This window comes from Zonotrichia albicollis, chromosome 34, assembly GCF_047830755.1.
Source record: "Zonotrichia albicollis isolate bZonAlb1 chromosome 34, bZonAlb1.hap1, whole genome shotgun sequence".
NCBI classification, from domain to species: Eukaryota; Metazoa; Chordata; class Aves; order Passeriformes; family Passerellidae; genus Zonotrichia; species Zonotrichia albicollis.
The window spans coordinates 2170442-2182644 of record NC_133852.1 but is presented as its reverse complement, the minus strand read 5'-3'; the positions used below and the strand labels follow the sequence as shown (position 1 = coordinate 2182644).

The window sequence follows — 12203 nt, the reverse complement described above, 5'->3', positions numbered from 1 at the left end:
ACGGGAGGGGGACACAAAGGTGACACGGGGGGGGACATTGGGGGACACCGAGGGGCACCGGGGACACCCCCGAACACCCCCCCCGCCCGGGGGTCCCCTTGGGCCGCCCCTCCCCCCAAAAACGCGGCTCCGGGTGGGGGAGGGGCGGATCCGCTGTCACCTCCAGATGTGGCGACACCGCTGGAAGGGACACGGGGAGGGGGACACACGACGGGACCCCCCGGGGCGGGGAGGAAGGGGCTGTTTGGGATTGTGGATGTTTGGGATTGTGGATGTTTGGGATTTGGGCTGTTTGGGATTTGGGCTGTTTGAGATTTTGGCTGTTTGGGATTTTGGATGTTTGGGATTTGGGCTGTTTGGGATTTTGGCTGTTTGGGATTTTGGCTGTTTGGGATTTTGGATGTTTGGGATTTTGGATGTTTGGGATTCCGCCCTGGCCCGGCGCCACCGGGGCCGCGCTTGGGGACACGTGGGCGACAAAGGGGGGGCGGCAGGGGGGTCTGGGGGGGGCAGCGCGGGGGAACCGCGGAATTCACCAAAATTCACAAAAAATTGCTCAATTCCGTAATTCCTGGATTCCCAAAAATTCCCGGATTCCCGGGAGCCGCGGGACGGGGATAGGAGGGACAGCGGTGGTGGCACCTGGGTGGGGACAGCTCACGGTGACACAGCCCTGGGGCACTCGGGTGGCACTTGAGCAGTGCCAGCTCACCCTGGGGCACTTTGGTGGCACCTGAACAGCGCCACCTCCCCGTGGGACATTTGGTGGCACCTTGGCGGCGCTGGGCGCGGCCTGGCGGTGACACCGGGCGTGGCCCCGCCCGCGGGTGGCACCTGGTGGCACTTTGGTGGCACCGGGGCGCGGCCCGGCCGGGTGCGGCCCCTGGTGACACCTTGGTGGCGCTGGGCGTGGCTTGGCAGTGGCACCGGGGCGTGGCCCGGCCGGGTGTGGCCCCTGGTGACGCTGCGGTGACGCTGCGGTGACACCGGGCGTGGCCCGGCCCCGGGGATGCCCGGGCGGTGCCGCCGCACCTGGCACAGGTGGGACCCCCCCCCAGATGTCCCCTCCTCCCGCGGGATTTGGGGCCCCAGGGTGGGGAGGGGACAATGGGGGGGGCGCTGTCACCGCCCGGGGGTGACTCAGGAGGGAACTGGGAGGGACTGGAATCAAACGGATCAAACTGGGAGGGACTGGAATCAAACTGGGAACAAACTGGGAGGGACTGGAATCAAACTGGGAACAAACTGGGAGGGACTGGGGCTAAACTGGGATCAAATTGGAACCGAACTGGATCCAGATGTGGCAGCTGGGGGGGAGGGGGCGGGGCCACATCTGGCGCTGTCCGGGGTGGGGGAGGGGAAGCCCAGGAAGGAAATGGGGGAGGGGTTACTGGTTTGTACTGGTTTGTACTGGTTTAGGGGTGCTTACTGGTTTTTTACTGGTTTATACTGGGAGTGCCCCCCCAGATGTGGGGGAGGGGATTCTAGAGAGGATTCCCAGAAAATTCTGGAATTTCTGCCCCAATTTTGTTGGGATTTGGGATTTTTTGGGGTTTGTTTTGGGGTTTTTTTGGGGTTTTTTTGAGGTTTTTGGTGCTTTTTTGGGTTTTTTGGGGCTGGGGTCACCTCAGGACCCCCCAAAATTCCCGGGACTGCTCCAGGTTCTCGTCCTGATCGAAGCTTTTGAGGGATTTGAGGGAAAAATTGGGAATTTTGGATACCCTGGGATATCCTGGAACCTTTTGGAACTCCCTGGAATGTCCCTAAATCCCCCAAATCCTCCCCAAAACCCCCAAATTGCCCAAAAAACCCCAAACCACTCCAAACTCTCGTCCTGTCCCAAACTTTTTATTGGATGGAGAAACAAAACTCCCAGAGGGCCCCGAAATCCTGGGATTTCAGCCCAGAATTCTGGGATTTCATTTGAAGATCTTGCCCTGATTGAAAGGCTCTGAAACCCAAGGATTTTTGCCCAAAATCCCAGGATTTTCACCCAATTTATTTAAAGACCTTGCCCTGCTTGAAAGGCCCTGAAACCCAGGATTTTTGTCCAAAATCCCAGGATTTCAACCCAAATTTTATTTAAATATTTTGACCTGCTTGAAGGGCCCTGAAACTCTTCAATTTCTGACCAAAAACAATCGAATTTTTGACCACAAACGCCGGGATTTTTGCCCAAAATCACGGGACTTTATTTGCAGATTTTGCCCTGGTTGAAGGGCTCTGGAACCCCGGATTTTTTGCCCAAAACCCGAGGAATTTGCCCCCTTTCATTTGAAGATCTTGCCCTGGTTGAAGGGCTTGCCCACATGCCTGAACTCGCCCTCCCACATGAAATACTCGGTCACCAGCGTCCGGCACTCGGCGCTGTCGGGGTCCAGCTTGCGCCAGGTGTACGACTCGTAATCCACCTGCCAGTCCGGGCACAGCTGCGAAAAACGGGGGGAAAACCACAGAAATCGGGAGTTAGCGACAAAAATCCTGAGTTTCCTGCAAAAAAATCTGATATTCCGATTGAAAACCCCGTGAAAATCGGATATTCCTGTCAAAAACTGCATGGAAATTGGGATTTTGGGGTGTACAACTCGTAATCCACCTGCCAGTCCTGGCACAGTTGGGGAAAATGGGGGAAAAAACAGAGAAATTGGGCATTGGTTAAAAAAATAAGTTTTCTGCAAAAAAATCGGATATTTCCATCAAAAACCCCACGGAAATTGGGATTTTTGGGATATTTCAGTGGAGATTTTTGGGGTTTTCTCCCTGTAAACTCCACCTCAGTGATTTTTTTGGGGTAAATTTTGCATTTTTTGGTATTTCCTCACCGTGAAGGCCAGCTCCTGCCCCCTCATCACCCAGACCCCCGAGATGCTGCTGTCGTGGTCCTTCCCAAAGAGCACCACGGAGGCGAAGGCGTTCTTCCTCAGCTTGTCCAGGCGCTGGAACATCCCTGGGAAAACGGGGGAGAGAAAATGGGAAAAAATGGGAAAAACCAGGGAAAAAAGCAAAAAGAAAAAGGGGGGGTAAGGGAAAAAACAGGGAAAAAATGAAAAAAATGGGGAAAATGGGAAATAAAAGGGAAAAAAAGAGGGAAAAATGGGAAAAAACCAGGAAATAATGGGGAAAATCAGGAAAATAGGAAAAAAAGCAAGAAAATGGGAAAAACCTGTAATGAGGTTGCAGCTCATGAAGGTGTGGCTCAGCTCCTCAGGGTAGGGAAGGACAAGGACACAGACACAGACACAGACAGGGACAGGGATGGGGATGTGGATGAAGATGATGAAGATGAGGGTGAGGAAGGCACACACCTGTGATGAGGTTGCAGCTCATGAAGGTCTGGCTCAGCTCCTCGGGGTACCGGTACTGGCAGTACCACAGGGACCAACCCTCGCGGTCAAAGTGCTCCCAGAAATGGGGCAGGGCCACGCTCAGCGTGTCCTCGTTGGAGTACTTGCGCTTGAACTCGTCCAGGACAAACGGACTGCGGATGGACAGACGGACACACAGAGTGACCCCTGAGTGTCCCCTGAGCCCTCAGAGTGATGACCCCTGACTCCTCAGTGTCCCCAGGCATGTCAGGCGTGTCCCAAGTGTGTCCCCACCTCTTGGGCAGGTGTGCAAAGGGGTCCTTGGCCTTGGGCTCGGCTGCCAGGACCTGCTCGCACTCGTCCAGCTCCTCCTCGGGCTGCGGCCGCTTCTCCTCCTTCCGGGGGGGCTTCTCCTTCTTGGGGGGCTCCTTCTCCCCCTTCTCCCCCTTCTTGGCGGGCTCCTTGTCCTTGTCCTTGCGGGCCTGGCTCTCCGCAAACTTCTTGGCTTTGTTAACAAAATAAATTTGATTAATTTGGAAGTTTCTCAGGCAAAAAACGCGCAAAAATTCACATTTTTTGCGAATTTTTTACGTAATAAAATCAGATCGATTTTGGGCTTTTTTTAGGCAAAAAACGACCAAAAATTCGCTGCACCTCCCCCAAGTGTGCCCACCGTCGAACTGGGCCATCCTCTGGCACAGCTGCGCCTCCCCAGGTGTGTTATACCCCATGGGTGCCCCCAGGTGTGTGCCCAGGTGTGTTACACCCCCAGGTGTGCCCACCGTCGAACTGGGCCATCCTCTGGCACAGCTGCACCTCGCCCAGCACGGCCTTGAACTGGGGCTGGTTCAGGCAGGTGAGGAACCAGCGCGTGACGTTCCCAAAGGGGCCCCGGAACGCCGGGTCCAGCACCTGGGGAGAGAGCAAATACCTTAAACACACCTGAAAAACATCCTAAATACACCTGGGATCCCCAAAATCACCTCCAGGACACCCCTAAACCCCTCTGGGATTCTGAAAAAAACCTCCCTGACAGCCCCAGAATGACCCAAAATGCCCCGAAATGGCCCCAAATCCCCATGGTACCTGTTTGTAGAGCCAGAGCAGGGCGCAGACCAGGCTGATGTCGGCCAGGCTCACCCCCTGGGAACCCCTTTGAATGACCCCAAAACCACCCCAAATCCCCCCAAAACTGCCCCAAATCCCCCAAAAGTGATTCTAAACCCCCCAAATCCCTGTGGTACCTGTTTGTAGAGCCAGAGCAGGGCGCAGACCAGGCTGATGTCGGCCAGGCTCACCCTCTCCCCCACCAGGAACGTTCTGGTTCTCAGGTGCCCATCCAGGACCCCCAGAACCTTCCGGACCTCCTCCTTCGCCACCTCTGTGGCCTGGGGGACCAAAAATCAGTGAATGGAACCCAAAAATGGGGAATGGATCCCAAAAATGGGGAACGGAATCCAAAAATGGGGAACAGAACCCAAAATTGGGATGGGGGACCCCAAAAATGGGGAATGGAACCCAAAATTGAGGAATGCACCCCAAAATTGGGATGGGAGACCCCAGAATTGGGGAACAAGGCCCGAAATATGGAAATGGGCCCCAAAATTGGGGAACAGACCTGGAAATGAGGGAATGGACCCCAAAATGGGGAATGCATCCCAAAATTGGGATGGGGAACCTGAAATTGGGGAATGGACCCCAAAACTGGGGAGGGGAACCCCAAAACCACCCCTGACCCTCCCAAACCCCCTCAGATCTCCCTCAAGACACCCCCTAAAAACCCCTAAATCTCCCCAGACCTGTTTGTTGTAGTGCAGGATGCCCAGCGTGGGGAACACCCAAAAACCCGTCAAAAATTCCACAAAAATCAAGAAAAATCCCAATAAATTCTAAAAAAATCCCAAAAAATCCCCAAAATTCCCCAAAACTGCCCAAATGCCCCAGACCTGTTTGTTGTAGTGCAGGATGCCCAGCGTGGGGAACACCCAGGTGCTGGCAGGGGGGACGACGTCGCTGTCGGCGAAGTTCACCCACTGCAGGACAGCGGCCGCGGCCTCAGGGGTGCTGCCCCGCAGCTCCTCCGTGCTCACTGCACGGGAAAGGGTTAGTTAATTAACCAACAGGGTCATTAATTAGCCGGGGGGGCGTTCATTAGGGGAGGGACTCATTAAAGGCCAGGAGGAATCGTTAATGAGTAATGAGGGATCATTAATGGAGAATAAAGTGATGAAGTTGGTGCTGCCCCGCAGCTCCTCTGTGCTCACTGTGCCAGAATGGGTTAATTCATTAACCAACAGGGTATTTAATTATCCAGCATAGACACTAATTAGCCACAAGGGTCGTTAATTAGCCAGGGTCTTGTTAATTAGGTGAGACACCCATTAAAGGGTAAAGGAGCAAGGAATGATCAAAGTTGTGAACTCTTATCTTGAATTCACTGAGAAGTAAAAAGGGTTAATTAATTGGCCAAGCGGAATCATTAATTAGCCAGGAGGGTCGTTAATGCAAAACTGGTTAAAAGGCAAGAACACATTAAGAGGGGGATTGAAGCAATGAGGTTGGAGCTCACTGGGGGTGAAACAGTTAATTAATTAACCAGCAGGATAATTTATTAGCCAAGAGGAGCATTAATTAGGGGAAAGACTCGTTAAAGGACACGAAGAGTCATTAATGAGCAAAGGGCATCATTAATGAGCTATCCCTGATTGATTCTGAGCCCCACAGGAAAGGGTTAATCAATTAACGAATTAATCGATCAAGAGGAACAAAGCCAATTAAGGGCAGAGCTGCACTAATTAAGGTCCAATCAGGCCAATTAATTAATTAATGACCCACCATAGTAGGCGATGGCGTTGCTCTCGAAGACGCAGAATCCGTCGTCGCCTTCGAAGGCCGGGACCTGCGGGGGAGATTTGGAGTGAAACTCCCAAAAACCCAAAAATAAACCCCCAAAAAACCCAAAACTTTACACTGCCCCATCAAAAATTACCCCAAACCTTTAAATTCACACCTAAAAAAATCCCAAATCTCCCCCAAAAACCCAAATGTCCATCTCAACCCCCCCACAAAAAACTCTCAAATTCTCCCCTCAAAATCCCCAAAACTTTAAACTCCCACCCCAAAACCTTCAAATTCCCTCAAAAATATCAAATCCCCCCAAAAACCCCAAGTCCCCCAGAAACCTCAAGTTCCCTCCCCAAACCCCAAATTCTGTTAACGCCAAACTTCCCAAATTCTGATTTTTGGGGTTTTTAGGGTGTTTTTTGTGGTCAGACCCCAGCTTCCCCAGAGGGAACTTCTTGCAGAACTGGGGGGTCTGAACCTCCCCAAACCCCCAAACCCCAACTTTTGGGTTATTTTGGGTTATTTTATGACTATTTTACCTTTCCCAGAGGGAACTTCTTGAGGAACTGGGGGCTGCGGTTGGTGTGGCCGAAGCTGAAGTGCGGCGGGCTGGAGAGCACGCGGAGCCGAGCGCCCGAGTACTGAGCAGCAATCAGGGCCTTGAAGGCTCGCCAGTTCTCGGGGTACGTGTACAGGGTCTGGGGATGGCACCAGAGCGTCACCAGGGTGTCCCAACGAAGTCCCCAAAAATTTGGGACATTGAGGTAGCACAGGGGTCCCGAATTGGGGACGCGCAGTGATCGTGGTCTGAAATCGCGCCAGGTTTTGGGGTACAGGACGCCCAGAAATTCCCCAAAGTGTCCCCAGGGTTTAGGACATTGGGGTGGCACTGGGGGTCCCAAACTGGGGACTCAAAGTTGGACCCGCAGTGATTGGGGTGTGAAATTGTGACAGATACTGGGGCACAGGACATCCAGAGGGTCCTCAAAGTGTCCCCAAAATGTCCCTTACAGTTCCTTTAAAGTGTCACCACAGTACCATCAAAGTGTCCCCAAAAATCTGGGACACTGGGGTGGCACAGGGGGTCTCGCATTGGGGACCTAAAGTTGGACCCACAGTGATTGGGGCCTGAAATTGTGACAAATATTGGGGTACAGGATGTCCAGAGGGTCCCCAAAGTCCCCAAAATATCACTTAAAATGTCCCCAAACTATCCCCAAAAATGTGGGACATTGGGATGGCACAGGGGGTCCCGAATTGGGGAGCCGCAGTGATCGTGGTCTGAAACCGCGCCAGATTTTGGGGTACAGAACGCCCAGAGATCCCCCAAAATGTCCCTTAAAGTGTCCCTAAAGTATCCTCAAAATGTCACCAAAGTGTCCCTAGGGTTTGGGACATTGTGGCACTGGGGGTGCTGAACTGGGGACTTAAAGTTGGACCCGCAGTGATTGGGGTGTGAAATCCCCCCGGGTTTTGGGGTATAGGATGTCCAGAGGGTCTCCAAAGTGTCACCAAAATGTCCCTTAAAGTGTCCCAAAAGTGTCCGCAAAAAGTCACCAAAGTGTCCCCAAGATCTGGGACACAGGAGTGACAGAGGGAGTCCCGAACTGGGGACTTAAAGCTGTGATTGGAGTGCGAAACCCCCACAGGTTTCGGGGTACAGGACGGTCAGAGGGTGCCCAAAGTGTCCCCAGAACGTCCCCAAGATTTGGGACTCTGGGGTGACACTGAGGGTCCCGATATGGAGGAGCACAGGGGAATGAGGGCCCTGAACCCCCGGATTTTGGGGTCCCCGGGCAGGATTTGGGGGGAAATCGGGGCAGGGGGCCCCCAAAATGTCCCCAAGGGTGTCCCCAAGGGTGACAACCCCCCCTCCTCTCATGAAGGGACACCCCCAAACCCCCTACGCCCCCTCCGAGCCCGGCTCCCCTCAGGGCCGCCCCCCCCCGCTCCCTTCCCACCGCCATCCGCGCCTCCCGCAGCATCCCCGCCGCTCCGGACCCGGCCGAGCCTCATCCCCGGTGTCCCGCGGCTCTCCCGGTGGCGGCGGGGAGGCGGCGGGGCGGCGGGGAAAGGAGGATGGCGGCGGATGGCGGCGGCGGCCGCACTCACCCCGGACACCGCCATCTTGGAGAGCGCGGAGAGAAGGCCGGGCCGCGGCCGCAAAGCGCGGAAGGGGGACAGGGGCACAGCGCGACAGCGGCGCGCGGCCACGCAAAGCGCGGTTGCCGTGGAAACGAGGGGTGCGCTTAAAGGGGCGATGCCGCCTTAAAGCGGCGATGGCGCGGTGGGGCCCGCTCACAGGAAAAGACCCCTCCTCAAATTCCAAACCCCCCCAAAAGAAGAGGAAAAGGCGCAAAACGGGTGAAAAAAACCTTTTATTTGGAATGTGGAGGGGAAAGGCAGGGCCCACCAGCTCTGGGGATGGCCCTGCCACCAGAACCCCCCAAAACTGGGGACAGACCCCCAAAATTGGGGGGGCACAAATGGAGGAGGGGTCGCGACTGCTGCTGGAGCTCAGCTGACGAGGCCTGGGGGCAGAAGGGGAAGGGATGAGGGTGGAGGGATCCCAAATCTCCCTCCCCCAAATTCCCCTGGGGGTGCCCCCAGCCCCAAAAGCCCCCTGAGGACCCCCCAAAATTCCCCCCTGGACCCCCAAGACCCCTCTGAGACCCCCAGAATCCCCCCAGGACCCCCCAGAACTCACCCAGGTAATCGTCCATCAAGGAGCCAATGGCAAACTGGGGGGGAGAGGAAAGAATTTCAGGAATTCTCCCCAAATTTTGTGATTTTCCCCCAGAATATCAGGATTTCCTCCTCAAATCCCAGAATTTTCCCCAATTTTGGGCTTCCCCTCCCCCCCACCAAATTTTGGGATTTACCCCCCCAAAATTTGAGATTTTTTTTCCCAGATTTTCAGGATTTCCCCCCAGATTTTGGGATTTCCGGCCCCCAAATGTTGTGATTTTTTTCCCCACATTTTGGGATTTTCCCCTCTAAATTTTGGACTTTCCCCCTCCCCCCCATTTTTGGTTTTTTTCCCCCATTTTTGGGGTCCCCCCCCACTGACGATGTCGTTCTTGTCCACACGGGTCCCCACGATCTTCAGCCGGATCTCATCGTCCTGCTGGATCACGATGTCCTGGGGGGGACAGACGGACAGATGGACATTGGGGACCCCCTGAGATACCCCAGACTTTCCCAAGAACCCCCAGGAACCCCCTGAAGTCCCCCAGAAGCTCCCAAGATGCTCCCAAGTACCTCCAGACCCCTCTGAAACCCCCCCAGGACCCCCCCAAAACCCCTCAGAACCCCCCAGGATCCCCAAGACCCCCCCAGGATCCCTCAGGACCCCCCCTAAACCCCCCTGGGACCCCCCCCAAAACGCCCCAGGACCCCCCAAAGACCCCTCCTCACCTCATCGACGGTTTTGTAGCAGGGGGGGTTGGAGTTGGGGTCGAATTCCATCTCGGAGGGGATGGACTGGGGGGAAAGGGGGCGTCAGGGCGGATCTGGGGGTCCCCGGGAGTCCCCAAAGGGATCCTGGGGCACATTTGGGGTCCCCAGAGGGATTATGGGGCAGATTTGGGAGATTTGGGGTCCCCAGAGGGATTATGGGGCAGATTTGGGAGATTTGGGGTTCCCAAAGGGATTTTGGGGCAGATTTGGGGTCCCCAGAGGGATTTGGGTGGAAATGGGGGGGTTGAGGGGTCAGGGAGGGCCCCAGGAGGAGTTTTGGGGTCCCCTCCCCCCCTCAGTGGCATTTTTGGGTGTCCCCTCCCCCCGGTGACATTTTGGGTGTCCCCGCCCCCTTAAGGTTGTCTCCGCCCCCTTTTCGGGTGTCCCCGCCCCTCTCACGTGACGGGAGATGAAGCAGGACATCGGCCCGATCTCGGTGAACAGCCCGACCTGGGCAAATGGGGCAAAAAGGGACAGAAATGGACAAAAAGGGACAGAAAGGAACAGAAGGGGAAAACAGGGTTAATAAAGGGGTAAAAATTGACAAAAAAGGCACAAAAAAGGGACAGAAAATGGGTGGAAAAGGGATGGGAAGGGGGGTCAGGGCTCTGCAGAGCCCCAGAATTGTCACCTGGGTGACCCCAAAACACCCCCAGGACCCCCCAAACCTCCCCGGAACCCCCCCAAAATCCCCCCGAACCCTCCCGAGACACCTCGGGGTCACCCCCAAAGGGTTACCTTGTCTCCCTGTGTGACCCCAGTGTGACCCCTGACCTTGTTGACCTGGGTGACCACGGCGTCCACGACCTCCCCCTTGAAGGGCCGGAACACGATGGCCTTGTAGCGGACGGGGTAGAGGACGAACCCCCGGCCGGGCTGGATCACCCCAGCCCCAATGTTGTCAATGGTGGTCACTGCTATAACGAATCCGTACCTGAAACGAGATTAATTGGGTTTCATTGGGATTTACTGGGGTTCCCTTGTACTGGACAGGGTAAAGGATGAAACCACGGCCAGGCTGGATTGCATTGGCACCGATGTTATTGATTGTGGTGACAGCAATCACAAACCCATATCTGTAATGAGATTATATAATACAGCATTTGTGGGGTTATTTATGGGGTCATTTATGGGGTTATTTATGGGGTTCCCCTGTACTGGACAGGGTAAAGGACAAACCCCCAGCCAGGCTGGATCACATCGGCTCCAACATTGCCAATGGTGGTGACAACAATGACAAATCCATACCTGTAATGGGATTTATATTAAATTTATTGGGATTTATTCGAGTTTGTATGAAATTTATTGGTATTTATTAGGGTTTTATTGAGGTTTATTGGAGTTTATTTGTGCTTATTTGGATTAATTTGAGTTAATTGGGACTTACTGGGGTTCATTGGGGTTTATTGAGATTTATTGGGGTTTATTGAGTTTTTGTGGGCTTTTTGGGCCATTTGGGATTTTGGGGGGTGTTTGGGGTGACCCAGAGGCATCTCAGCAGAATTTGTGGGGATTTTGGGGGTTTTAGGGTGGATTTGGGGGGTCCCGGGGGTGTTTTGGGTTCTTTTGGGGCCGGTTTTTGCATTTTTGGGGTTCTCGGGATACCAGGAGGTCCCGGGAGGATCCCAGGGGTGTCCCAGGGAGGGATTTTGGGTTTTCCGCGGGTGGTTTTGAGATTTTTGGGGTTGTTTTTTGGATTTTCGGTCCCTCCCGGTCCCCCCCGGTTCCCGCGCTCACTTCCCGGTGCAGGTCCCCTCCACCTCGGTGAAGAGTTTCTGTTTGACGGTGTTGAGCAGGTTGGGCCCGAAGTACCGGGGGTGCAGGAGGATCTCGTGCTCCAGGGAGATCTGCGGGGGGCACCGGGAGGCAGCCGAAGTTACCGGGAGGGACCGGAAGTTACCGGGACCGCTCCGGCAGGGCCCCCAAGGGCGGGAACACCCCCGGAACCCCTCCCCGGTGTGACACGTGACCCCCCGGTGTGACACGTGACCCTCCCGGTGCCGCACGTGACCCCCCGGTGCCGCTCACGTGGTAAAACATCCTCGGGCCGCCGCCGCTTCCGCAACGCTTCCGCTTCTGCCGGAAGTGACGGAATCCCGCCAGCGAGCGCGGCGCTGATTGGTCGCCAAAGCGCGAAGCCCCGCCCACCAAGATGAGAGACGTACTCAGGGAAGAGGCGGGATTACGGCCCGAGAGAGGGCGGTGATTGGTTGGTTTTGAGCGATGGGCGGGGACAGGCGGGTGATTGACAGGGCGGGGAACGGGTGCGCCCTGAGAGCGCCAAAGACCCCCAGGGACCCCCGGGAGCGCCCGAAACGTCCCCGGGACCCCCAAACCTTTCCCTAAATCCCCTCTGGACACCCCCAAACCCTCCTGAGACCCCCAAACCTTTCCCCGAACCCCCTCCCAACCCATCTGGTCACCCTCAAGGACCTCCTCGTCACCCCCAGACCCTCCTGAGAGCCCCAAAACTCCCCTGGGATCCCCAAACTATTGCCACCAAGCCATCCAGACATCCTCAAGGACCCCCCCAAACACCCCCAGCCCCTCCCAAACTCCCCTCGAGACCCCCACACTCCACACCGTTCTCTCTTT

At 55.4% G+C, this 12203-nt stretch overlaps 2 protein-coding genes across 2 annotated transcripts; both read right to left on the bottom strand.

The window, feature by feature from the left end:
* Nucleotides 1-1832: 1832 nt before the first annotated feature.
* On the bottom strand, nucleotides 1833-8402 carry EEF1G (eukaryotic translation elongation factor 1 gamma). Its single transcript, XM_074531141.1, has 10 exons — nucleotides 8262-8402; nucleotides 6689-6847; nucleotides 6141-6204; nucleotides 5252-5394; nucleotides 4550-4693; nucleotides 4088-4217; nucleotides 3600-3810; nucleotides 3306-3478; nucleotides 2823-2947; nucleotides 1833-2429 (listed from the first exon to the last, which is right to left on the bottom strand). The coding sequence occupies exons 1-10, from the start codon at nucleotides 8274-8276 to the stop codon at nucleotides 2271-2273; spliced, it is 1323 nt and encodes a 440-aa protein (XP_074387242.1). The 5' UTR covers nucleotides 8277-8402; the 3' UTR covers nucleotides 1833-2270.
* Nucleotides 8403-8509: 107 nt separating this feature from the next.
* On the bottom strand, nucleotides 8510-11794 carry POLR2G (RNA polymerase II subunit G). The gene is made up of 8 exons (XM_074531145.1): nucleotides 11637-11794; nucleotides 11346-11455; nucleotides 10383-10542; nucleotides 10008-10058; nucleotides 9567-9632; nucleotides 9220-9291; nucleotides 8857-8890; nucleotides 8510-8680 (listed from the first exon to the last, which is right to left on the bottom strand). Exons 1-8 carry the CDS (start codon nucleotides 11646-11648, stop codon nucleotides 8667-8669), a joined length of 519 nt encoding a protein of 172 aa, XP_074387246.1. The 5' UTR covers nucleotides 11649-11794; the 3' UTR covers nucleotides 8510-8666.
* Between the last annotated feature and the right edge of the window lie 409 nt (nucleotides 11795-12203).

Excerpts from the sequence above, each read along its gene's own strand:
- POLR2G (XM_074531145.1), bottom strand. Across the intron at positions 10,543-11,345 it reads GAGGGGACCTGCACCGGGAA|GTACGGATTCGTTATAGCAG; the intron begins GTGAGCGCGGGA and ends ATCTCGTTTCAG. Across the intron at positions 9,633-10,007 it reads CCTGCTTCATCTCCCGTCAC|TCCATCCCCTCCGAGATGGA; the intron begins GTGAGAGGGGCG and ends CTTTCCCCCCAG.
- EEF1G (XM_074531141.1), bottom strand. Across the intron at positions 4,694-5,251 it reads TCCTGCACTACAACAAACAG|GCCACAGAGGTGGCGAAGGA; the intron begins GTCTGGGGCATT and ends TTGGTCCCCCAG. Across the intron at positions 3,479-3,599 it reads TTTGCACACCTGCCCAAGAG|TCCGTTTGTCCTGGACGAGT; the intron begins GTGGGGACACAC and ends GTCCATCCGCAG.